Source organism: Bos taurus, chromosome 14, assembly GCF_002263795.3.
Source record: "Bos taurus isolate L1 Dominette 01449 registration number 42190680 breed Hereford chromosome 14, ARS-UCD2.0, whole genome shotgun sequence".
NCBI lineage: Eukaryota > Metazoa > Chordata > Mammalia > Artiodactyla > Bovidae > Bos > Bos taurus.
In genome coordinates, this window is record NC_037341.1 from 60,161,011 (window position 1) to 60,188,564 (window position 27,554).

Here is a 27,554-nt window from a genome sequence, read left to right on the forward strand (position 1 = left end):
AACTGAAGCAGGGGTCCTATCCCCACAGCAGGGCAACTGTCTGAGTCAGAGGAGAAACATTTAAGGCTGAGAGTGAAATAGCTGATCTGTGGCAGCCTAAATGGAATGAGAATCAGACGGCTCCTGCCACAGCCATACATACCCCAGACAGGAACACTGGTCTCCCAGAAGGTGCAGCAGCTAGGAGCTGGAGGGATTGTGGAGCAATCCCAGGGTGAGGGCTGCTGTGAACTGCAGAGAGACAGGTTGAGGGGATGTGAGGGAGGAGACCGTGGTGGAAATGCCAGTGGAGGAAAGCCAGGCAGCCATGGAAGCAAGGCGAAACTGCTGAGTCATGCATCAGGGGTGGAGCCACCACCATAGCCTCTCTCTTCTCACAGGCCAGCATCAGCAGCTGAACAATAGGGAGGCTGGCCCATCAAATGCCTGACACACTGAGCTACAGAGAAGGACCCCACCCAGGATGCCCCTACTCTGGGGTCTACAGAGTAGGACCACAGCCAGGGAGGGGCCCTGTATGTGCCTGATATGCCAAACAACAGAGAAGGACCCCAGACCAGTTCAATTCAGTTCAGTTGCTCAGTTGTGTCCAACTCTTTGCGACCCCATGAACTGCAGCACGCCAGGCTTCCCTGTCCATCACCAACTCCCAGAACTTGCTCAAACTCATGTCCATTGAGTGAGTGATGTCATCCAACCATCTCATCTTCTCTTGTCCTCTTCTGCTCCCACCTTCAATCTTTCCCAGCATCAGGGTCTTTCCTAGTGAGTCAGTTCTTCGAATCAGGTGGCCAAAGTATTGGAGCTTCAGCTTCAGCATCAGTCCTTCCAATGAATATTCAGGGTTGATTTCCTTTAGGATAGACTGGTTGGATCCCCTTGCAGTCCAAGGGACTCTCAAGAGTCTTCTCCAACACCACAGTTCACAAGCATCAATTCTTCGGCGCTCAGCTTTCTTCACAGTCCAACTCTCACATCCATACATGACCACTGGAAAAAACATAGCCTTGACTAGATGGACCTTTGTGGGCAAAGTAATGTCTCTGCTTTTTAATGTGCTGTCTAGGTTGGTAATAACTTTCCTTCCAAGGAGTAAGCGTCTTTTAATTTCATGCCTGCAATCACCATCTCCAGTGATTTTGGAGCCCCCCAAAATAAAGTCAGCCACTGTTTCCACTGTTTCCCCATCTATTTGCCATGAAGTGATGGGACCAGATTTCTAAAAGGGATTTAGAAGACAAAAAAAAAAAAGTTGCTTAACCAGGACTGAGTGTTTGAACAAGCTCTTCCTTGAGAGGCAAATACTTAGTGGGAGGTACAGGTCTCCTTCCTACGTCTGAGTGTCCCCTTTAATTGAGATTACAGAATTGCCGCTGTGACACATGGCTCCCTGGACCCAGTGGAAAGAAGGGAGTATTTCAGCTCTTGAAATCGTGTTCATGGATTTGAGATAACTTTGGGCTGCCAAAGGACTCTGGGTGACTAGAGAGACCAAAAGAGGCTCGAGGGACACAGGGAGGGATGCTGATGGTGCCCGACCACTGTTGGCCAGGTCCCAGGGTAGCAGCTAGGATCCTTGTGGCAGATGGATGGATGATGCCCTAGTGGTTTGGGAAAAGACAGATTCTGTTTTCCATCCATTGCCCACTCTGGCCCGGGCTGTCCTCTCCTAGGCACTTTGCTCCCATTTTGAGATTTGAGGAAATGGAGGAAAGTGGGAAAGAGAAACAGAGCAAGAAGAAATGAAAAAAGACAAATGTCTGCTCCTTTTCAGTTTATTAGGGATGTGAAGCATTTGTGATAAATATGTATTCATGATTAAATTATAGCTAGCCCCAGGAATTTTAATTTGCTGTAGTTTTAATAAAAGTGGCTGTTTGACCATCACATCTTCAGTTTCATAAGAGACTCATCATTACTTAGTTTATATGGCATATATGCATATATGAGTTTGTATCATATTATGTAAAACCTATACTTAATATAATACACCAGGCTTACCTGGTGGCTCAGATGGTAAAGAATCCTCCTGCAATGTGGGAGACCTGGGTTCATTCCCTGGGTTAGGAAGATCCCCTGCAGAAGGGAATGGCTACCCACTCCAGTATTCTGGCCTGGAGAATTCCATGGTCAGAGGAGCCTGGTGGGCTATAGTCCATGGAATCACAAAGAGTCGGACACGACTGAACACTTTGACTCACACTAAAACCATGTAAAATCTATTTTTTAATCTTTCAAAAGTTAGGCTTTTTTGTAGAAAATATAGCAACTATGGAAAATAAAAGTTAACTAGAGGGAAATGAAGACCCGTAAGCACGCCATCCAGAAACAGCCACTGAAAACGTTTCGTCCTGACTCCGTCTAATTTTGTTCTCTTGCTAAAGGCTGGTATGTTCTGGAGCGTGTTGCTGTGGCTTCTCTCTCTCTCTGGTTATTTCTGCCAACCTCAGGACCCCTCTAGCATCCTCTCCATGGTCACTGCCACATCCTTCTCCTTTCTTCCTCATGAGTGTCGTTCAGTCTCAGGGCTGTGTCTTTCTCTGTCCACAGAGTGGACATGTGCCCGAGCGCCTCACACGCAGGCTGCTCTCCACGGAACCCATGCTCTCTCCCAGGTGGGCTGCCCTCCTCTGTCCCTCATCCGCCGTGTCAGTCACCCCAGACCCCCATCACCCTTGCAGCCTCCACCGCCCTGCCTTCCTCTGGGAATCACTGCTTCACACATCTTGGTCATCTTTTCAAGTGTATTTATTTTTATCTGGAGGATAATTGCTTTACAATACTGTGTTGGTTTCTGTCATACATCAACATGAATCAGTCGTTCGTGTACATATGTTCCTTCCCTCCTGAACCTCCCTCCCACCTCCCCCTGCTTTTGAAGTACACTTAGTTGATTTACAATTTTATGTCAGTTACAGGTGTACAGCATAGTGAGTCAATGCTTCTGCAGATTTCACTCCATTATAAGTTATCACAAGATAATGGCTGTAATTTTCCATACTGTACAGTAGATCCTTGTTGCTGCTCTAGTTTATACATAGTGTTTGATTCTCTCAGCCCTAACTGTCCCTCCCTGGTTCCTGCTCTCCTTAGATAACCACTAGTTTGTGATCTCTGTGAGTCAGTTTCTGTTTTGAGATACATTCGCCCTTTACCACTTCTCTGCTGATTCTTCCTTGCAGACCCTTTTCTCAGAACTTCTGCCTGCTCTTGGCTGTTCCCGAGAGCACAGGCTCTGGAACCCAATGCCCTGGGTCCAGTCTAGCCTTTGTCATTCTCTAGCTGTGAGAACTAGGCAGTTATTTCATGGTGCTGGTCTCGGTTTCCTCAACTCTAAAACGGGGTTAATGATATGCCCTGCTGCAGAGCTGCTAAGTTGGTTTAAACACTTCGAACATCAGAATAGTTCCTGGAACATAATAAGTAGTCTCTACCAGTTAGATCTTATTACCATTAGTGGCAGCTTCGAGTGTATGTCCTGATACTAATTCAAATCCCAGCCTCCTCTGATTGTTTCCCTTGGGATTTTCCAGCAATCTTTTCCCTCTACCTCTTCTAGCATGCATACTAAGTCATTTCAGTTGTGTCCGACTCTTCGCGACCCTGTGGACTGTAGCCCACCAGGCTCCTCTGTCCATAGGATTCTCCAGGCAAGACTAGTGGGTTGCCATGCCCTCCTCCAGGGAAGTCTTCCCAAGCCAGGGGTTGAACCTGCATCTCTTATGTCTCTTACATTGGCAGGTGGGTTCTTTACCACTTAACACCACCTGGGAAGCCCATCTTTTCTAGGAGCTTAGCAATGTTAGCTTCCTTTTCACAATCCCTATACTGTGCTGGATCATGGAAAAAGCAAGAGAGTTCCAGAAAAGCATCTATTTCTGCTTTATTGACTATGCCAAAGCCTTTGACTGTGTGGATCACAATAAACTGTGGGAAATTCTGAAAGAGACGGGAAATACCAGATCACCTGATCTGCCTCTTGAGAAATTTGTATGCAGGTCAGGAAGCAACAGTTAGAACTGGACATGGAACAACAGACTGGTTCCAAATAGGAAAAGGAGTTTGTTAAGGCTGTATATTGTCACCCTGTTTATTTAACTTATATGCAGAGTACATCATGAGAAACGCTGGACTGGAAGAAACACAAGCTGGAATCAAGATTGCTGGGAGAAATATCAATCACCTCAGATACGCAGATGACACCACCCTTATGGCAGAAAGTGAAGAGGAACTCAAAAGCCTCTTGATGAAAGTGAAAGAGGAGAGTGAAAAAGTTGGCTTAAAGCTCGACATTCAGAAAACGAAGATCATGGCATCCGGTCCCATCACTGCATGGGAAATAGACAGGGAAACAGTGGAAACAGTGTCAGACTTTATTTTTCTGGGCTCCCAAATCACTGCAGATGGTGACTGCAGCCATGAAATTAAAAGACGCTTACTCCTTGGAAGGAAAGTTATGATCAACCTAGATAGCATATTCAAAAGCAGAGACATTACTTTGCCAACAAAGGTCCGTCTAGTCAAGGCTATGGTTTTTCCTGTGGTCATGTATGGATGTGAGAGTTGGACTGTGAAGAAGGCTGAGTGCTGAAGAATTGATGCTTTTGAACTGTGGTGTTGGAGAAGACTCTTGAGAGTCCCTTGGACTGCAAGGAGATCCAACCAGTCTATTCTGAAGGAGATCAGCCCTGCGATTTCTTTGGAAGGAATGATGCTAAAGCTGAAACTCCAGTACTTTGGCCACCTGATGCGAAGAGTTGACTCATTGGAAAAGACTCTGATGCTGGGAGGGATTGGGGGCAGGAGGAGAAGGGGATGACAGAGGATGAGATGGCTGGATGGCATCACTGACTCGATGGATGTGAGTCTGAGTGAACTCTGGGAGTTGGTGATGGACAGGGAGGCCTGGTGTGCTGCAATTCATGGGATTGCAAAGAGTCGGACAGGACTGATCGACTGATCTGATCTGATACTGTGCTTACTATGAAAGTGTACTTGCTACCTGTTATTACCATCTGATTATTTTATAATTGTTTGTTCATATTTCTGTCTCCCCCTCTACACTGTTTGACTATTCGTGTGTCTGATCATTTGTGTATCACATAGGGGAGTGACCAGGTGAGCCACTAGGAGTCTAGTTTCTTCCATTCAGTTGCTTAGTCCTTGCTCTGTGTAAGATCAAGGAGTGAGCAATGTCTAAACACAAGAAACTGGTGATGTGCGTTGCTTCCTGGAAGTCAGAATTGGAAGGAAGATTTTTTCATTGCATTGTGCGTAACCACCCCTTTCACTCCATGAAATAGCTTACATAGGGTAGACTTCTGGGGGGTAACAATTTTATTAAAATGTAATTCACATACAATGATATTTACTTATTTGGAATTTGCAGTTTAATGTTTTTAGTACATTGACAGAGCTGTGCAAACATCACCACAATTTTAGAACATTTTTATCTCCCTCAAAAGAAACCCAGTACCCTTTAGCTCTCCTCCCAACTTTCCCCACCCCCTTAACCCCAACAAACCACTGGTCTTCCTACTGTCACTGTGATTTATCCCTTTTGCACATTTCATGTAAATGGGATCATAGGCTATGTAACCTTTTGTGACTGGCTTCTTTCACTTAGCATCATGTTTTCAAGGTTCATCCGAGCTGTAGCAGATGTATCAGAATCTTATTCCTTTTTATGGCCAGATAATATTTCATTGTATGAACACACCACCTTTTGTTTATTCATTCAATAGTAGATGGGCATTTGGATGGTTTCCACTTTTTGATTATCATGAATAATGCTGCTCTGATTATCTGCGTACAAGTTTTTGTGTGGACGTGTTTTCATTTCTCTCGGGTATATACCTAGAAGTGGAATTGCTAAGTCGTATGATAACTCTACGAGGAACTGCCAAACTATTGTCCAGAGTGGCTGCGGCATTTTATTTATATTCCCACCAGCACTGTATTTAGTTTCCCACATCCTGCATGTGATGAGACTTTTAATATGGAAAGAATTGTTCTTTAAGCTTGATTTTCTAGTTCAATAGACACGAAAAAGGTATTTTCTTTCAACACTTTAATTAACAGCACTTTCTATTAGAAAAATGCCCTTCATCCTCCAGGGATAACGGTGAGAAGACATTTTAGAAGGAAGAAGGTGAGAAGATTAATCTACATTCAAATAAAAATACAGAGCCTAAGGAATTTTTTCTGGTACTCTCATTATACCCATAGGGATTTCTTAAGAAATGCAAATATGTATTGTTTCACCATGCATAAAGCAATCGTTATCTAAAGATAGATATAAAAGTACAGAATCCTGTATAAATAGTGAGATTTTTGAGAGCAGAAAGAGTTGGAGTGGGACCGAATGACTTAAGGAAAAAATAAAAATCCACTGAAGTAAGCACAAAAAAAGAGATGGAATACAGCTGGTGTACCTGCTGGAACGTGGGAGCACTCCTGGGAGCACTCTGTGTCTGGGGAGGAAGGCTGTGGGGTGGGGGGTAGGGGAAGGTGACATGTGGGCATACCTGGGAGAGAAGCTGGTGGCACTCCCTTCTGTGTTGTAACATGACAACATGTAACATTGTTTCCTGGTGATGAGATCAACTAACATATGAAAAGTGGGAAAATGCCTAATTCACAAAGGCTCATTGTGAGTTGAAGCTTATGAAGCACTTACCATGAAGCAAACACCGTACTAAGCACTTTATATACATCACCTCAATTTAATCTTCCCAGAGACTCTATGGTTTAGGTAAAATCCTCACTTCACAGGTTAGAAATCAGAGGCACCCGGAGGTTAAGAAGCTGCTGTCTACTTTCCCCTGTTCATTGCAGGATTATTCACAAGTCAAGATATAAATAAATTTACATGTCCATCTATGAATGAGTGGATAAAGGAAATCTGTGTATATACAATGGAATATCATTTAGAAGGAGGGAAATTCTGCCATTTGTGACAACAGAGACGGACCTTGAGGACATTGTGCTGAGTGAAATAATATGAACTCGCTTACATGTGGAATCTAAAAAAAACAAACTCAGAGAACCCAAGGGTAGAATGTGGTTGCCAGGGGCTGAGAAGAGGGTGCGGTGGGGGGAAAGGGGAGCTGTTGATCAAAAGACACAGACTTCAGTTACAAGATGTCTAAGTTCTGAGGACATGATACACAGGGCAATACCGTACAAGGAAGGAGGTACAAATAAACTAACAAAGGAAAGAGAATTTCCCTACTGGTCCAGTGGTAAAGACTCCACCTGCCGATACAGGGAATGCGGGTTTGATCCTTGGTCTGGGAAGAGGCCACATGCTGACAGGCCACTAAGCCCACGAGCCACCAACTACTGAAGCCCACACACACCTAGAGCCTGGGCTCTGCAGGGAGAGAAGCCATCACAATGAGAAGCCTGTGCAGCACAGCCAGAGAGCAGCTGCCTCTCTCCAAAACTAGAGGAAGCCCGCCTGCAGCAATGAAGCCCCAGAGCAGCCAAAAAATAAATAATAAATAAATTTAATTTTAAAAAGGAAAGGAGGAAGGAGTGAGGGAGTGAAGGAATTACTCGGAGTGTAATGTTGAAGCTGAGCTGTACCCTGGAACCAGTAAACCTGTGTGGTCAGTGCCCTTAACCCACGCGCTAGTATGTCTCTGCCTGTGTGTTCTTCTTCACCTGCATCATTTGAACTGTGGTTGTTGTTCGGTTGCCCAGTCGTGTCTGACTCTTTGCAACCCCATGGACTGCAGCATGCCAGGTCTCCCTGTCCCTCACCATTTCCCGGAGTTGGCCCAAGTTCATGTTCATTGCATCGGTGATGCTGTCCAGCCGTCTCATCCTCTGATGCCTTCTTCTTCTTCTGCCCTTGATCTTTCCCAGCATCAGGGACTTTTCCAATGAGTCATCTGTTCGAATCAGATGACCAAAATACTGGAGCTTCAGCATCAGTCCTTCCAGTGAATATTCAGGGTTGATCTCCCTTAAGATTGACTGGTTTGATCTCCTTGCTGTCCAAGGGTCTTTCAGGAGTCTTTTCCAGCACCACAGTTCGAAGGCATCATTTCTTTGGCATTCTGCCTTCCTTACAGTCCAGCTCGCACAACGGTGAGTATTCAACCATTGTTTAAATACAACAGTTAAAAACATACTTAACCATCTTGTAATAAAATCAGTGTCAATAATTAGTCAAAAACATTTGATTTAATAACTTAATAGTTTTTAATCCAGTCATATTGTAACCTAGTATACACCAAAGAGACTATAAGTCTCAAGGCAGATGATTCAGGGCCTTGTAGACCACGTGAAGGTTAAAGGCTATCTCAGGGGCAGTGAGAAGCATTCAGTTTTAAGTCTTGGAGTCAAAAGGTCACACTTGTGCTTTGAAATTTCCTTCTAATTGCAATAAAGGGGTTTGTATTGGAGGACGTAATAGCAAAACTGGGGGCGTAAGGAGCAAGCCGAGGGCTGACACTAAGGCCAGAGCACTGGAGATGGATTAGAGGAGACAGCTGAGGATTAAGGAACGATTCAGGAGTTGCCCGAACAAAGACCAGCTGGGAATCACGTGAGTCTTCTGAGAGTCTGTGTGGAACCCAGTGTCGTTAGAGATACAGTTCTCGAGGCTGATTCTAATGAAGTGGATTTTACAGTGATGAATATAGTTCTCTTGAGAAGAAAAATGTTTGAATCGTCTCCGTTTTTCTATTTTGGCTTTTCTTTACAGCCTCCACTCTCTTTTTTTTGGATCAAAGCCATTTTCATTTCACCAGACATGTCATTCTTTTTGCAGAAGCCCTTCCAGCTCTTTTAATGCTTCAGACTTTAATTTATGGAACATCTATTCATGTCTCTCTAGATCTTTTACACAGGCAGCATCTTTGTGCAAATACCTGGACCCGTCAAATTTGCCCAAATGCTTATAAATGCATGCTGTTCAAGGAGATAAATGACTCAACTGGAAAACCGATGGCTAACCTGTTGAAACTCTCTTTGTCATTTCAGGCTGCCCTGGCAGGAGGCACCACCATGATCATGGATTTTGCTATTCCACACAAAGGCCACTCCCTCATTGAGGCCTTTGACACCTGGCGAAGCTGGGCTGACTCCCAAGTCTGCTGCGATTACAGCCTGCATGTGGCAGTGACGTGGTGGAGTGACCAGGTGAACCATGCAGGGGTCCAATTTCTTCTAGTTAGTCCTTTAATCATTGCTCCGTGCAAAGATCAAGGAACGGGCAACGTCAAAACATAAGAAACCAGTGATGTTGGTTGCTTCCGGGAACTCACAATTGGAGGAAAGACTTTTCATTGCATACTCGTCTGTACCATTTGAGTTTTGAATCCTGTGAAATATTATCAATTGAGAAAACTAAAAAAAAAAGCATATGAAGATAATAGGATAAATCCCTTATACTGATTCACAATAGTCTTTCATAGTATTTAAATCATGAATTGTAAATACTTTAAATGCAATTTTTAAAAGTACTTGACTTTTCAACTTCAACATCTCCGGGCACTTTTAAGCAGTCTTTTCCCACAGATTAGACTTCAGTTAGATAAATGTTTTTAATATCTGGAAAGAAACCAAGGAAGGGACAGACCAGGAATGTGTTCCAGGCCTTCTTCCAGCTGTGCACTAAGCTGGTACTCTGTTAATATCAACTCCTGGTCAGATCATTTCAAAATCGAATTTCCACAGTCTTCTGTATCTGCTCATTATTTAGACCATGGCAGAAATGATAACATGACTCAGATAGAAAAGAAAGTTTTGTGAGATGTTAAAATATGCTTAGTTTCCCCATGAAAACATGTATGTGTACTTTGGAAGAAACCTTTATCTGTGATTTAAATCAATAGCATGTTTTCCACCTTGGACTTAATTCAGAAATCTTTTTGCTAGAAAGGGCTCATGGGGTGACTTTATTTGAAGTCACCATGTAACTTATGTCCCTGCTTCCTCCCAAAATTTGGGTTGTAGACACTAAGTTAATATAAAACAAGTAATCAGATAGTTCAGCAAACATAGTAGCAAGGTTTAGAGTCCAGAGAAAAAGTTAATCTTTTTCCAGAAACTGCAAAATTCTGAGTGAGGCATCTGACCTCCGTTGTGCATTTAAGGTCTTCCTGCCTTCCTTCTTCTCTCCGGCCCCTCCTTCTTTCCCTTCTTCCTTCCTCCTTTCCTCTCACTCTTGTTTTATAAGATAGCGCAAAGGTGAAGATGCTTGCTCGTACCAGCGTTTCTCACATTTTAATATGTACATAATTCACCTGGTGAATACTGGTAAAGTACAGATTATGCTCAATGAGTGTGTTAGTTGGCTAGGACTGCTTTAACCAAGAAAACAAACTGGGTGGCTGGAACAGCTGTCTCACAGTTCAGGAGATGCACAGCCTGAGATCGAGGTGTCGGTGCGGCTGGTCCCTTCTGAGAGCTGTCAGGAATCATCTCTTTCAAGCCTCTCACCAACTTCTGGTGGTTTGCTGGCAATCTCTGGTATTCTTTGATTTGTAGGAACATCACCTGAATCTCTGCCTTTGTCTTTCCATGATGTTCTCTGTGTGTGTGTGTGTGTGTGTGTGGCTAAATTACCCCTTTTTATAAAGACACCAATCATACTGAATTATGGTCCACCCTAGTAACCTCATCTTAATTGATTACTTTGGTAAATGCCCTATTTCCAAATGTTGACCTGAAACAAGGAGACTGCCTGATATTTCTCCAGCAAAGATGGGCATATTTGAGATCAGTAGAAGAATTGCAGTTCAGGGTCTACAAACATGTTGAGCCATGTGCAAGTCCCCACAGGGCAAGGGAAGGCGCAGGCTTTCCTAGAGGGGAGAGGGAAGCTGGGAGGCTCCAGTAAACAGAGTCCATGACTTTCATTGTTCTGGTCCTCGCCGAGAAAGAGAACCCTTTCTTCTGCGCTGACATGCAGGTATGAGAGCTCCCCCTTCTGGTCTCTTGACTCTACTTAATTGAGTGAGTGAAAATCACTCAGCTGTGTCCTGACTTTTTGCAACCCCATGGACTGCCAGAGTCGTTTGTCCAGGGAATTCTCCAGGCCAGAATACTGGAGTGGGTAGCCGTTCCCTTCTCCAGAGGATCTTCCTAACCCAGAGATCAAACCCAGGTCTCCTGCACTGCAGGCAGATTCTTCACCATCTGAGCCACCTTCTACTTATTACTTTTTTTATACAAGTCCGAGGTGGTCCTGGGCTTCCCAGGTAGTACTAGTGGTAAAGAACGTGCCTACCAAGGTAGGCGACATAAGAGATCCCTGAGTCGGGAAGACTCCCAGGAGAAGGGCATGGCGAGAAACTCTAGTATCCTTGTCTGGAGAATCCCATGGACAGAGAAGTCCATAGGGTCCCAAAGAGTTGGATGTGACTGAAGTGACTTAGCATGCATGCACAAGGTCACATTTGGTACTGGGGGCTAGGATTTCAACCTATAAATTTAGGGGGACACAGTCAGCCCATAGCAGTAGGTCTGGGGCAGAGCCTGGGGTTCTGCATTTCTAGTAAGCTCCCAGGTGATGTTGCTGTGGCTGTTCAGGTACCACACTTTTGCAATAGCAAGGCTTAAACTGCTGTGCCGGACCGTCGTGTAGTGGGACTCACCCTAGAATGTGGATGTGGGTGACAGTGATGTTTAACAAGGTCATCTGCAGAAAGGCTCTTCTACTCTGGGAGTCATGGGTATTTCACTTGAGCTATGTGAGTTGTAATTGGGAAGCCCGTAGTGTGAGTTTCCTAACAGTCTAAAGTGGTTTTTCCCCCGATATAAAAATAATAGACTCACGGTAGAAAATTAGAACTTGTAAAAAAGTGTTTTAAAAATGAGGCACATTATACCAAGTTCTACCCTTGCGGTTGTCACTTAATGCATCTTGAAACTCATTCCATCATTTCAGTGATGTTCACTCTCAACATTTGGGTGTTTTCTGCTCCTTTGCATTCATTATTCATCCAACAGAAAGTTTTTGAGTGGCCACTATGGACCAGGCACTGTTCCAGGATATAGCAACAGATAAACTATACAAGCTTAGCTTACATGCATGCTCAGTTGTGTCTGACTCTTTGCAACCCCATGGACTGTAGCCTGCCAGGCTCCTCTGTCCACAGGATTTTCCAGGCAAGAGTACTGGAGTGGGTTGCCATTGCCTTCTCCAGGGGATCTTCCCCACCCTGGGATTGACCCGTCCAGATTCTTTACCCCAGAGCCGCCTGGGAAGCCCAAACTGTACAAAGCCGCTCCTCATATGGGGTGGAAATCCTAGAGGAGGAGGCAGGTCATCAACAAGTAAACATATTATATGCCAGCTGATAAAGTGCCATGGAGAAAAGTGAGGAAAATTAGTAAAAGAGTAAACAGTGATGGAAGTGAGTAACTTAACGTGTGATATTGTCATTTTTAAAACTTTGCTCATATAGAAGGAAAAGATTGCTTTGTTTTATTTTGCACTTTTTAATGAGTAGGAAGGTTAACATTTTTTCCATGTTTCTTAGTCATTTGAATTTACTGTTTGAACTGTAAATAACATTTTTCATCTAGAATGTTAGGGTTTTTCAAGTAGAAGCAGCAATAACTCTTAACATTTTTATTAACTAAGCGATAGTTCTATCCTTATTACATATTTTTTATGTTTTATTATATATTTTTGTTCTATGTTATATTTATATGTGTATATTTTTTATGTGTATATGTGTATTTTTCAACTTGTAGAAATTGAAGCAGTTTTATTTGGTCAAATCTTCTGACTTTTCCTTTGAAGTTATTCATCATTGTTGAGACTAGAAACGGACCTGCAAAGGCAATTACCAAACTAGTTTTGATCCTATCTTGTCTCTTATCATTGGTATGATATTATTGTTTATAAGAAGAAATTCACATCTGGTCTTTGTCCCCATTTCTGGCACAGAGCTCCTAAAACGCTTGGAATTTCCTACATGATGAGGGCAATGAAAAGGTCTAGTATGTTAAGTGAAGTGAAAGTCACTCAGTCGTGTCTGACTCTTTTCGACCCCATGGACTATACAGTCCATGGAATTCTCCAGGCCAGAATACTGGGGTGGGTAGCCTTTCCCTTCTCCAGGGGATCTTCCCAACTCAGGGATCGAACCCAGGTCTTCCGCATTGCAGGCGTATTCTTTACCATCTGAGCTACAAGGAATTAAAGAGGTGATTTTTAGACACCACCTAAGGACAGGGGCGGAGAAGGCAATGGCATCCCCACTCCAGTACTCTTGCCTGGAAAATCCCATGGACAGAGGAGCCTGGTGGGCTGTAGTCCATGAGGTCGCTAAGAGTCGGACATGACTAAGTGACTTCCCTTTCACTTTTCACTTTCATGCATTGGAGAAGGAAATGGCAACCCACTCCAGTGTTCTTGTCTGGAGAATCCCAGGGATGGGGGAGCCTGGTAGGAGGCCGTCTATGGGGTTGCACGGAGTCAAACACGACTGAAGTGACTTAGCAGCAGCAGCAGCAAGGACAGGGGCTGATTGACCCAGGAGCCAACTGTGTGATTAGATGGTTGAAAATTTCAGTCCCCCCCAACTGACCTGTGAGGCGGGGAGAGGGGCTGGAGGTTGGGTTAGTTGCCTGTGGCTAATGCTTTAATCAGTCATGCCCGTGTAATGAAGCCTCCACGAAACCTAAAAGGATAGGATTTGGAGAGCTTCAAGGATGTGACCCAGTGGAGGTTTGGGAAGAGCGGTGCTCTCAGAGGACACACAAGCCTCGTGCCCTTCCCCCATTCCTTCACCTATGAAGGACCTCTTCCACCTGATGTTCGTCTGTATCCTTTATCATGTCCTTTTATAGTAAACTGGTGATCCAGTAAGTACAATGCTTCTCTGAGCTCTGTGAACCACTCCAGCAGATTAATTGAACCTGAAGAGGGTGCTGTGGGAAGCCCCGATTTATAGCTGGTTGGTCAGAAGTGCAGGTGACAACCTGGATACCTCATAAGACTGAACTCTTAACCTGTGGACCATGAGGCAGTCTCCAGGTAGTGTTAAAATTGAGTTAAGTTGTAAGATACCTCCTGGCTGATGTCTGGAGAACTGCTTGGTGCTGTGAAGGAACCCCCAATCTCCCCACTCACACACTGGAATTGGTGATCAGAACGTTTGAGTTGGCAACCCAGAAGGCTCCTGGGGCTTCCCACTGGTTCAGAATCTTTCACCTCCAGGAGCTGCCAGTGGGTCAGTTCACATCTTCCACCACCTCCATCTTCTAACTCATCCTGTGGGGTTCAGATGTGACCCCAAACCTTACTTCACATTAGCTCTGATTCCTTCCAGAGACATGACTGCTTCTGTTGCTGCCAAATGGTTGTCTTTTCATGTTCTAGAATAATTTCTTCCCATCTCAGTACCTGTTTCTCTAGATACTGAGAATTTCATATCTAAGTGTAAAAGTGAGGTATTTGGGGGAGGGGGAGTACTATTAACTCTTTCATGATTTAAAAGCATCATAGCCACAACAGTTCATCAGATGATGAAGTCTGAGACGAAGTCTGACTTAGGGGAACGATCGAGGCCTTAATTACATTTTTCTGGAGTTCAACTGATGTCCTCATTTTGCTTTGTTTTCTTCTGAATGCAGCACTTTGGAGAATGCTGGTATTGTCTTTAAAGGGTGACATTTTGCTGTGATTGTGGTGCCCTTTTAGGTTAAAGAAGAAATGAAAATCCTTACCCAGGATAAAGGTGTGAACTCCTTCAAGATGTTTATGGCTTATAAAGATGTGTACATGGTGAGGGATGTGGAGCTGTATGAGGCCTTCTCTCGGTGCAAGGAGATTGGAGCCATTGCTCAGGTTCATGCCGAAAACGGAGACCTAGTTGCAGAGGTAGGTAATTGCCGTTCAGAGCTTCCACAGAAGGGAAACTGCCCATGATTTAAGGGGAAGATGACTGGCCACAAGTAGGTAAATTCATTCAAAGGACTGAAGAAAGGAAATCCAGGAACTAATTTTCTGTGACTTGGAAACACTTGACTCCATTTACTTGCTGTCCTTGCTGAGTTTTTTGGGGTGGTATATGCGCTGGAATGAGGAGTTCCCTTTTTCAGAGCAGCCATTAGATCTCAAACAAGGTTTATTCTAAAAGCACAGATATTTTTCTTTGTGTCCCCAGCACTTTTTTTTTTTTTTCATTTAAAGTATGCTCAAGCTGCTGGTTCAGAAAGCCAAAGTGTGGGCATCAGTGTAATCTGATGACTTAGGCAGAGCATTAGGTAGCTGTTTTAAGCCCCACTCTTTTCAGAAATTGGGTATTAAAATGTGCTCTGGAGGAATCTAGATGGTATTTATTTCTCATATTAACTCCATCATTAATGCCCGAAGGGTATACCATCTGTAAGATTTAAAGAGCTGTCTCTTACCCTTTCTATTGGTTGATCTTTCTCTCTCCCTGGGCTCAGTTCCCATTAAAGTCTGTGAGAAGGTGGCCACATGGCCAGAAGGTGGGGGAAATGATATGAGGAAAGCATGAGCTGTAAGCTCAAACAGACCAGGGTGTAAACTGGACTCTTCCATGTCCTAGCTGTATGACACCGGGCAAGTCAGTTTGACACTCTGTCTTGACTTCCTGACTTTCTTGTAAGGAAGAAATAACACTTTCGGAGAGGAGAAATACAGATCTAATATCATTCTGTGGGTTAGAGGAGAAGGCAGTGAAGAGTATGAATTGGTAAAGAATAGAACTAACTGCATAATAGCATGAGTCATTTCAAGAAGAATCGAATATGGGGGACTGGAATACTTTGTTTTGTTTGTTCTGAACCAAAGTCTTAAATACAGACACTACTTCTTTTCAAAGGGGCTTCCCTGGTAGCTCAGCTGGTAAAGAATCCACCTGGAATGCAGGAGACCCCTGTTTGATTCCTGGGTCTTTTCAAAGAATGTGATTAGAACAGACCTCATATCTTCTTCACCTTTCCAATCAAAATAATTTAATTGTGAAATATGTATATGAAAAGTTAACAACATGCTATCAGAGTACTGGGGTTCCCAGATGGCTCAGTAAAGAGCCCACTTGCCAAGCAGGAAACATGTGTTCTAACCCTTGGTCAGGAAGATCCCCTGGAGAAGGAAATGGCAACCCACTCTAGCATTCTTGCCTGGGAAATCTCATGAACAGAGGAGCCTGGCGGGCTACAGTCCGTGGGGTCACAAAGAGTCAGACACAACTTAGCGACTAAACAGTAACAAATCAGAGTAGTAGATTATTTTTTACCAAAAACACACACTGTATACCCACACGTTCACACACACTTATGCCAAACAGATCTCAAATAAAAAGCTGGCAGTGTATTTATTTCACATAACGATGGAATTTGTCATTAGCAAAGCTTTCTCCCATGTATGTTCCTGCTGCCTTTTCAGGGAGCAAAGAAGATGTTGGCATTGGGGATAACAGGTCCCGAGGGCCATGAGCTGAGCCGTCCAGAAGCGGTGGAGGCAGAAGCCACGCTGAGGGCCGTCACCATAGCCAGCGCCGTGAACTGCCCTCTCTACGTCGTGCACGTGATGAGCAAGTCTGCGGCAAAGGTGGTGGCGGATGCCCGGAGAGATGGTAATTCCTGAACTGTACCCTCCTTACGACTCAGTACTGTTAGCTGAAGAGTAAGGTGAAACAATGGCAACCCCTATGAGAAAGCTGTCCATGCATTTCCATAGTTTTTCTTCCTGCCTTTTTATTAGCATCCTTTCTGTTTTCTCCCAGTCTTGCACAGGTCTGTCTGTTTTTGCCCTCCTTCAGTCACAAGCTCCAACCTTCACACCACTAACTACCAGTTCTCTAGGGCTTTCAAGGTGGCGCTAGTGGTAAAGAACCCACCTGCCAATGCAGGAGACATAAGAGATGTGGGTGCCATCACTGGGCTGGGAAGATCCCCTGGAGGAGGACATGGCCACCCATTCCAGTATTCTTGCCTGGAGAATCCCATGGACAGAGGAGCCTGGTGGGCTACAGCCTATAGGGTTGCACAGAGTCAGAGCAGTTCTCTAGTGAACTTCAAAGAAGCTTTCCTGTCTCTTAGGCACCTCCATTAACACTTCCAATACCTGAATCAGGGTCATGCAAGGCACATAGTAGGTGCTCAACACATTTCTTTTGAACCAAATTAATCTGTCTCATAGCAACTTGGGCATTGGCACAATGGAAATAATCATCCAGATAGTGTTTTTATTATAATTATTTTAAGGTTTTTAATACAAAGGTATTTTTACTCCAAATTGTTTAATTGCCTCACTTCTATAATTTAATATGTGGTGGTGGTTTAGTTGTAATCGTGTCCGACTCTTGCAGTCTCGTGGACTGTAGCCGTTCAGGCTCCTCTGTCCATGGGATTCTCCAGGCAAGAATACTGGAGTGGGTAGCCATTTCCTTCTCCAGGGGATCTTCCCGACCCAGGAATCAAACCCAGGTCTTATGTAATCATTAATCTGCTTTTGGTAAGACTTAAGGAAGGAAATAATTTCATTCATTGGCCAGTACTGGGAAAGGAAGGATGAAAAACAAATAAGATATATTTTATTCAACACTTTAGACACTCCTGGGAGATGGTTGTGGTTTCTCTCACTTTTAGGAAACCAGATAACCAGAAAGAATTGTATAACTCATCCTGGCTGCATTTTTATAATATAGATTTTTAAAACCATGAAAATAGACTTGGCATGTCCATAATTGACACTAGGATAAATTTTGTCAACGTTACTTCTTGCTGCTTGAATTTCACTAAGAATTTTGGGCAAGCTAAATGCACTTTTAAATGCAGTACATCAAATTAAGAGTAACCTCAGTTTCACACAGGAGTTGATAAGATCTGACTACCATCTCTGTCTTCTCTGCACTGGGAGCAGCTCTCCTGAAACAGCCCTTCATTCCCTGAAAATGTACGCTTGTGCCAAGTTTGTCTCCACTCCCTCCCTGATCAGCTTCCCAGGTAGCACTAGTGGTAAAGAACCCACCTGCTAGTGCAGGAGACACAGGAGATGGGGGTTCAATCTCTGGGTTGGGAAGATTCCCTGGAGGAGGAAATGGCAACCCGCTCCAGGATTCTTACCTGGAGAATCCCGTGGATGTGGAGAGAGGAGCGTTGTGGCTACAGTCCATAAGCTTGCAAAGAGTCAGACACGACTAAAGCGACTTAGCACGCAGGCATGCCCTCCTTGATCAGGAGAACCTCTTCACTATTGAGCCGGTCACTGTCTGCAGGGGTACTAAAAAGACCGGCGACACTGACAGCTGAAGGCCACAGTAGCTCAGCAGCCCCATGTTCCCGGACCACTTCACTTATTCCTAGCCACAGTTCCAGACTGGTGCCATTTCAAGGGACATTGACACAGTGGTCAAGTTCATTGCAGCTGGGGCTGCCACAGTAGGGGTGGCTGGCTCCGGGACTGGAATTAGGACTGTGTTTGGGAGTCTCAGGCTTCCCTGGGGGGCTCAGATGGTAAAGAATCTGCTTGTAATGCAGGAGACCCAGGTTTGATCCCTAGGTCAGGAAGATCCCCTGGAGAAGGGAGTAGGAACCCACTCCAGTATTCTTGCCTGGAGAATTCTATGGATAGAGGAGCCCAGTGGGCTGCAGTCCATAGAGTTGCAAAGAGTCGGACACAACTGAGCAACTAACACTTTCTACTTTCCTTTGGGAGCCTCATCATTGGTTATGGGAGGAACCCTTCTCTAAAGCAGCAGCTCTTCTACGCCATTCTGGGCTTTGCCCTGAGGCCATGGGGCTCTTTTTGCCTGATGGGGCCTCTGTCATCCTCTTTGCCATGTGAAGGAGCCATTTCCACCTCCCATAGTTCTTTCTCCCGTGTCTCCTTTTCCTGTACTTCTCCAGGAAGCCAAGGGAAGATGGTTGGCTCAGGGCTTGAAAGAAGGAAGACAAAATAAATACTGTATTCATAAGAAAAGAAGATCTTAGTACCAGCCATTTCTGGTTGCTTTTTTCTGCCATACGTAATTTCAGTATTAAAGAACACAGCACTTCAAAAAGAACCTTTACTTCAATTTTATTAATCGTTATAGCTTTAGATTTTGCCACCAGGTGGCGCTGTTGCTAGCTCTATGAAATTGGTTTTCTCTATTTTCTGGTAAGTGATGTACCAGGTCCTATAGCTTGTCAGTGAGGTCTGTAATGTAAGAATATGATTTAAGAAACAGCAAAATCAGCAGAAATGGTCAATCTTAACCCACAAGCGATCTGTGATTTTGACCATTCTGTCATGAAATTGTTTCTGGATCCTGAGTATTTTGATTTGGGATAGAATTCCATTAGCCGCAGAATAAGCCTAGGAAATATTTTAGAATGTAAATCATAGGTAGAAAATTATTAAAATTAATTATGAATATCTTAATATTACTTTAAATATAATTTTATATTTTGAACATGTAAAACATTTACCTAGTCCAAAAGTCAAAGTGATACATCAAAAGATGTGTTCTCAGAGATGTCTTGCTTCCTTCCTAGCTTCATCCCACATCCCATAGTTAATTATTTCATTAATTTATTTCTGGGCTACCTTTGCAGTGGTTTTTGTTTTTTTTTTTAAAGAACATATGGTTCTTATTTTTCTTTCTCTTCTACTTGAAAGGTAAAATAACACAGTGTTCCCTAACATCCCATAGTTAATTATTTCATTAATTTATTTCTGAGCTACCCTTGCAGTGTTTTTGTTTTTTTTTTTAAAGAACATATGTGTCTTATTTTTCTTTCTCTCCTACTTGAAAGGTAAAATACACAGTGTTCTCGATCTTGTTTTTTCCTATTTGAAAATATGTCCTAAAGGTCAGCCCATGTTAGATATGGAGAGCTTCTTCATTCTTTTTTACAGGTGCAAAGCATGGCACTGTGTTTGTCAACTAGTCTCTAATGATGGATATTTGAGCTGTTTCTGACTTTTAGTTGTTACAGATAAAACCACAGTGATGGCCTTATGCACATGTTATTTCATATATGTGGAAGGTATAGTAGTCTTGTATTACTGCTGTAACACATGATAGCAAGTGTAATAGCTTACAACAGTATAAATTTATTGTCATATAGTTCTGGAGGGTGGAAGTCTGAAATAGGTAACACTGGGCTGAAACCAAGGTGTCAGAGGGCTGTGTTCCTTCTGGAGGCTCCAGGGGGATACCCTTCCTTCTCTAGCTTCTAGAGACCACCTATATTTCTTGGTTCCTATCTCCCTTCCTCTTCTTCACAGCCAGCTGTGGTGGGTGGAGAACATTCCTTTGTTCTGATCTCTCTTTAAGGATCCTTGGATTATATTGAATCCACCTGTTTAATCCAGGATACTCTCCCTATCTGAAGATCTTTAAGATCTTTGAAGTCTCTCTGCCATGTACGTAACATACTCACAGGTGGTAGAGATTAGGTCATGGACATCTTTGGGGTATCATTATTCTATCCTCCACAATAGGGTAGCCTCACTAGAAACGGGACTGCTAGTTCAAATACTTTTTGGACATTGCTAAATCCCTTTGCAAGGTGGTTATAAGTATGAAATACTTAAAATCTCAACCCAAATGCTCTAGTTGAGTCAGACGTACTGTAATAACACTTGTGAAGGTATTCCAACATGCAATTGTTAGGGGCAGCGGAGGTCCAGAATAAACTAGCGTGAGAGATTATTCCATCACTGGCATGTAACTTCTCACAGGTGACCAAGCAGTGTCACACCATTCACATGGTGACCGCGTCAGCCAATCCGAGGGCAGGTCCACGGGGAGTACAGAGTGACAAGAGCTGGCGGGCACAGTGGCCTTTTTCAGTAGATTCATTTACTCCGTCCTTATTATCTCACATAATTTCTGAATGTAAAAGAGCAATACACATCTATTCATCATTGTCTTGCTTAAAAAAGGAATGATTCAGCCTTACAGATTTGCAATATGAAGATTTCCTATCAGTAAATCCTTTTGCCAGCCCATTCTGTCATCCAGGGCCTTGCCGCTCAGGGTGTGGTCCCTGGAACAGAGCATTGACATCCCCTGAGAGCTCGTTAGAGATGCGGATCCTTGGACCTCGTGCCAGATGCACTGAGTTGGAATGTGCCCTTATAACTAGAACCCCAGGTGATTCATATGCATATTAAATGTGAGAATCATTGCTCCCGGAGGCACAAAAGAGATCCAGTTATTAATCGTCTCTATTGTAGTTGCTAGAAATACAACACTCTCATTATGTTGGATTTTATTGTTATGTTGCCAGCTATATGCCCAGAAGATAGCAACCTGAGGGTGAACGATTATAACAACCAACTTTGTTTGTTGAGTGCTTAATACGCACTTGGCACATATTTCAATATATCTTGTTTCAAGTTTTAGTATATGTTATCTCATTAATACACCCTAACATACGTTATCTTTTCAAATTGTCATAACAATGCTTCAGGCAAAATTTTTCACTGTTTTGTGATTGATGAAATTGAGGATTGGGAAAGTTTGGTAAATTAAGCCCAAGTTCACTTTACTAGTAAGTGCTAAAGCTGGGATTCAAGTCTGTTCAACCCTAAGTCCACATTTTTAATTACTCTTTACTCTGTTCAAGAAGAAATTGGGTTACAGTGTTGGAAAATGCAGATGTCAAGTTTATATTTGATTGGTTTTGCTTATTGGCCTTACATTTTTTAGAAACATATTTAAAATGTTACTATCATTCTGTTATTTATCATTGTTAAAAGAAAAAAAATGCCAGAAATAGAAATGATGAAGACTGTATTAAGTAAGAAGTAAGCATTCTCTCTCTCAGCTCAGTCTTGGAACTAGAATTTTTTAACCATATCTATTTTTTGTTGGTGGTGGTTTCCTCCAAAATCCTAAGCCCTAAGTTTGTAAGCAGTGACTTATTTTTTGACAGTATAACTTGATTCTAAGTGGTGAAAAAAGAGCAATCTAACTTACATAAATCTAACCCTCCTGAGTTTTGTTAGTAGTAAATGTCACTTCAAATAATGTTACTTAAATTTATGTGTTTTGGCTAATTTTTTGTGTGGGATCTCCTTATCATCTACTAGGTTCAAAAGAAACCGAGAGTCCCAGTATTACCCTCTCTGTCTCCTCCTGACTTCTGTCGGTTCCGTTATTATCTTCACGTGGACGGGAGTTCCAGCGTTTGTAGTTGGCTCTATAACTGGGCTTCCCGGGTGGTGCTAGTGGTAAAGGAGCCACCTGCCAGGGCTGGAGACGTGAGAGACATGGGTTCGATCCCTGGGTCGGAAAGATCCCCTGGAGAAGGGTATGGCAACCCACTCCAGTATTCTTGCCTAGAGAATCCCATGGACGGAGGAGCCTGGCGGGCTACAGGTCATGGGGTCACTAAGAGCTGGACAAGACTGAGCACTTAACACTTTTTCCTGGATTATCTCTGTTTCTTACTGAGTCAATTTTTCAGTGTGTGTGTGTGGTATTTTTTTAAACATCTTGGCCCATCTTTTTATGTTGTTTGTTTTTTCAAGTGTCTGGTGATCCTGGGCTGTCCGTGTTATGACTGGACCCTGCAGGTGGTTGAGCAGGGAGCTGGCGTGGACTTCCTCCACTGTTGAGCAAACTCTGCCCCTAGTTGAGAGCACCAGCAATGAGACTATGGGCTTAGTGAGTGTAAATGGGGCATGGTCACTGCTGAGCTTCAGTTTCAGGTGTTGGGGCTTCACTCTGTAGCATCAGCACCACCTTAGGAAGCTTAGTTCCCTGGGCAGAGGTGGGGACAGGGGCCAACTGCCCCATCTCATCCCCTTCCCCATGCTCACTGCCCTCCCCACCCCAGGAAAAATGTCCGTCATGACCCTTCTGCCCCTTTGAGCTCAGGCTGTTGCTGCCACTACTTCCTGTTATAAGCACTGCAATCCCGTCTGCTTTCTGTCTTCCTACAGTCTGTCAGAACCTCTGGTGAGCCATGGTCCCTCTTTTGTTCTCAGCACAGCCCTGTATTTTGTTCATCTGTTGTACATCTTCACCAGCGTTTGATGTGAGCTGGAAAGGAAGAGAGGGGAATACATGTTCAGTGAATCAACTTTCATTCAAAGCCTGCCGTTTCCCTTTGTTCATACCTTGATATTTCCTTTTAGGGTTCAGCACCTGCAATAAAACGTGAAAAGCAGGTTATAGGAAAAAGAATACAGCTTCCCCGTGCACGCCATTGAAAGCTTGAGTTGCCTTTGACAGTTTGCAAGGAATTTCGATTTCGTGTGTATTTCAAGTCTCAGTAATCCAAGTTGAGCAACTAGATCTAGGCTAGTTCCCATCCACTCGTGCAAAAATGAGGCAAGGGGGTCAGAAGGCTGTCCCTAGAGTGTGTTTCTTCCAGAAGTAGAATTCCCCCTCCGTTGTTCCATACCTCCAGTAAAATGTTGGGTGAACCAGCTGAAATCGTACCTCACCTAGGAGTTCCCATCTGCCTACTCTCAGATCTCTTTCACTCACTGTTCACTCTTTGTCTAAATGGTACGGGCGTCTGTATATGTCATGTGCTTCAGTGACAGAGGTACTTTTTACGTTGGTTTGAGTAGCTTTGGTTATCCATGTTCCTTTTTTTTTTGCCACATATTGACACATGGGATTATTAATAGTGTTTAAAAATCATTGCTCACCTCTCCTTCCCACCTCCCAGTAGAACATGGATGCACATGAATTTAGTATTTTTCTGGTGCTTTGCTTAGAATGCTGGTGATTTCTCTCTGCAACGTACTTGATGCTCTCTTTGGTGTATATCTGTTATAATTTGTTTACCAATTAAATACTGAAATTTTTAATACTAATTTCTCTATATAACTTGTTTCAATTTGTCTTAATAAAGCATAATTCTGTTTTACATCCATATTCATGTCTTTCAGGTATAAATATGACTCTCACTTGAACTTTTTAATAAAATGTTTTGTTTATACTTCATAAAAAATGAAGTTATTGGATGCCTAATATATGCTTGACACTGCTCTTGGCATTGAATTTGCAAAGATGATTAAGATAATTTTGATTCTCAAGCAGCTTACAATGAACTGGGCTACATTATGGTTGAGTTTTTTTTGTTGTTCGTTTGATTTGATTTTGGTTTGACATTTGTAGAAAGCTTTATTCTTCAGGCTTATTGCTGTAAAACACAAACTTCTCTTCCAGGAAGGTTTAGATGTCTTATTTTCCATTTTATTTAAACTCTACCTTCCCTTCCTCACGTATTCCTCTTGTGTTGGGGACTAAGGGGGAGAAAGGGCCACACAGAGGCCTCTCTCTGCCCATGTGTTCATGCTGCCCCCTGCTTTTTGGTGCTGAGTAGAGTGAACCAACAGAGAAGGCAGTGGCAGCCCACTCCAGTACTCTTGCCTGGAAAAGCCCATGGGCGGAGGAGCCTGGTGGGCTGCAGTCCATGGGATCGCTAAGAGTCGGACACGACTGAGCAACTTCACTTTCACTTTTCACTTTCATGCATTGGAGAAGGAAATGGCAACCCACTCCAGTGTTCTTGCCTGGAGAATCCCAGGGACAGGGGAGCGTGGTGGGCTGCCATCTATGGGGTCGCATAGAGTCGGACACGACTGAAGCGACTTAGCAGCAGCAGCAGAGTGAACCAAATCTCACTTCCACAAGTACAATGAGCTGATGCTTGGTAACCGGTGCTTTTCCTAAGAAAAGATGGATGTATGCCTGAGTCAAGATGGATTTGAATCTCAGACTTCCTTTATTCTTTCCTGAGCATGAACATCTGAACCCTCCTTGTCCTTTAAATTTAGAACATGGTGTCTAATTGCAAACCAATTCAAGACTGCCCAGTTTATTTTTTTTTTTATTTTTTTTTAAGACTGCCCAGTTTAAAACACTGAAAAAAAAAAAAAGGAGAGAGAGAGAATTGACCATAAGAAAACTAATGTTTGCTGCTGCAATAAAGTACTACAGACTGAGTGGCTTAAACAACAGAAATTAATTTCCTTACCATTCTGGGGGCTAGAAGTTTAAGATCTGCGGCTTGGCGATGTCAGTCCTTTCTGCGGCCACTGAAGGAAGGATGTTCCAGACCTCTCTCCTCAGCTTGTAATGCTTGCCTCTTCCCTGTGTCTTCACCTTGGGTTCCCTCAGTGTGTGTCTGTGTCCATATTTCCTGTTCTCACAAAAACCCCAGTCTTATTAAATGAGTGCTCGCTTCTAATGACCTCATTTTAACCTAATTAGCTCTTTAAAGCATCGTTATCTCCAAATATAGTCACATTCTGAGATACTGGGGGTTAGGACTTTAACATGTGGATTTTGACAAGGGACACAGTTCAGCTCATAATATGAAGTGATTCCAGGATCCCAGGAAGATGCCAAGTACTTTCATATATGTTAATTTATTTGATCCTCACCAAACTGCCACACTAGAGGGACACTACAATCCCATTTTGCAGATGAGCAAAACTGAGACCAAGAGCAATGACTCTTCTTGCACAAGGTCACCAACTAAAATGAACAAAATCAGAATTTGAATCTAATCTGTGTGATCTACTTTATTATGCCCCTTCTATGTGTTATCCTTCTCAATTATTTTTTTTTTTCTTTATAAGTGTAATGTTTTGAAGCTGAAGTCCAGTAAGGTTCTACTCTGTCTTTCAAGCTGGGACAAATTTTTTTCATGAATGTGTTTGGTCTTCTGTTTGGTAACCAATGCTTCCGCTCTTGGGCACCTATGCCAGCTTTTCTGCATCTTTCAACCTTTTCTAAAAGATGCCGTGACTTGATTAAATGCAGCTCCCAAACGTAGACAAGATGTTAACATCTGCTTTCTCACTTGCATTTAATAAACAGTGATTTTATTAGTGTTGTCTGGCCAGGGATGGGGGCAGTGTGGGTTGATCTGACATGTTTCATTATTTAGAAATCTTAAGAATCTCTCAGAGAGTAGAACTCCTTCAACTGGGAGATTGCATCATAAGTGCAGATTCTTTGTTGGTTTTGAGCCAAAGGATGGAGAAAGAAGGAGAGAACATGCATGGGGAGACAGAGTACAACATACTGTGAAGCTTGCTGAGGCAGTGGGAGGACATTAGTGATGGAGATGTACTATCTCCCAAGGGTTGTTGAAACCATCTGCTCTCGAATATAATCAAGAGAGAACAGATCTAAGACTTTTCATTACCAACCTGTTAAGTATAGTAAATCAAACCAGTAAGTGAAATTGGAAAATTGCTTAACCAAGTCCACAGATCTTATGGTTGACTTTTGAAAATATATATGCTTTTTACCAAGAAATGAAAAATAATACTTTTCCCTGCTAACATAGTGCCTACGTGTGGTATGTTATTAGTGTACTAGGGTTCTATAATTCTCATGTACCACTTACTCCTGTGTCATGGATGAATTAGTCTTATTGGGGGTCAATTTTTTTTCTTTCAATTTTTATGTGGTCTATTTTTAAAATCTTTATTAAATTTGTTACAATATTACTTCTGCTTTATGTTTTGGGTTTTTGGCCAATGACTCATATGGGATCTTAACTTCCTGACCAAGGATTGAACCTGTACCCCCTGCATTGGAAAGCAAAGCCTTAACCACTGGGCAGCCAGCGAAGTCCTGAATGTGCTTCTTTATCTGTCAAACCAGTGTTTGGGTTTCCATGAAGGTCAAATAAGATACATGATCTTCAGTCTACATCTGCAAACTCCAGAGAGCTATACATAAGTTATATTTTTTATTACTACTTTATTTTTGGCTCCCAAATAACAGAACCCACCATTATGCTGAATTATCTAGTTTAATTTTTCACTTTATAGATTACCTAGGCCCCTTGTTTTCTTTTCACTGCTTTCCTGCTGTTTAGCCTTTTGAAAGTGTCTTAGAACCATTGTGAAATACAGGGAAGAGTAATTAGGAATTTTTACTTTTTTTAAGTATTTAAAGATACTTAATGGGGAGTCAGTTGAAAATAGCCCTATTAATGGAGAGTTTGTTAAGTGGCATATCACATTTTAAAGGTGCTAAGCCCTTCCAAGGAAATGGCCTGTCATCTGGTTTCAAAACAACCCTGGCAGACTCCTGGTAGATGCTGACACTTTTAATTTTTCCAGAGAGCTATTAAAATTGTAGAACTTTTGGAACTATATTCCCATACCACCTTGATGGGCCAAATGATTGAACAGAACATGTGATAAGAATCTTTCCTCTGTGACGAAGCACCATGAAAAATCCTGAGTTGGCAACTTGTAAAGTTATTGCAGATCAAGTATCTGAGTTTCTCATTGTCTAAACTATCCGTTAAGAGTTCTCTTGGACTAGGAAGTTCTCTTTTACCTGCAAATAAAATACCCTGTCTGTCCTGTTATCTCTCCAATAAATAGTGCATTACCTCTTAGTTTAGGGCTTTCCCAGTGGCTCAGCAGTAAAGAATCTGCCTGCAGTGCAGTACAGGAGACACGGGAGATTTGGGTTTGATCCCTGGTTCAGGAAGATCCCCTGGAAAAGGGAATGGCAACCCACTCCAGTATTTTTGCTTGGAGACTTCCATGTACAGAGGAGCCTAGCAAGCTACAGTCCATGGGGTTGCAAAAGAGTCAGACACGACCTAGTGACTAAACAACA

The 27,554-nt window shown here is 42.9% G+C and overlaps 1 protein-coding gene across 1 annotated transcript in view; it reads left to right on the forward strand.

Annotated features, from left to right (window-relative positions):
- DPYS (dihydropyrimidinase) overlaps positions 1-27,554 on the forward strand; it is a 90,535-nt gene that overhangs the window by 12,290 nt on the left and 50,691 nt on the right. The window contains exons 2-4 of the mRNA NM_001192214.3: positions 8,995-9,153; positions 14,672-14,851; positions 16,388-16,577. Of these exons, the coding sequence (NP_001179143.3) occupies positions 8,995-9,153; positions 14,672-14,851; positions 16,388-16,577 (529 nt within the window). The remainder of the gene's footprint in view (positions 1-8,994; positions 9,154-14,671; positions 14,852-16,387; positions 16,578-27,554) is intronic.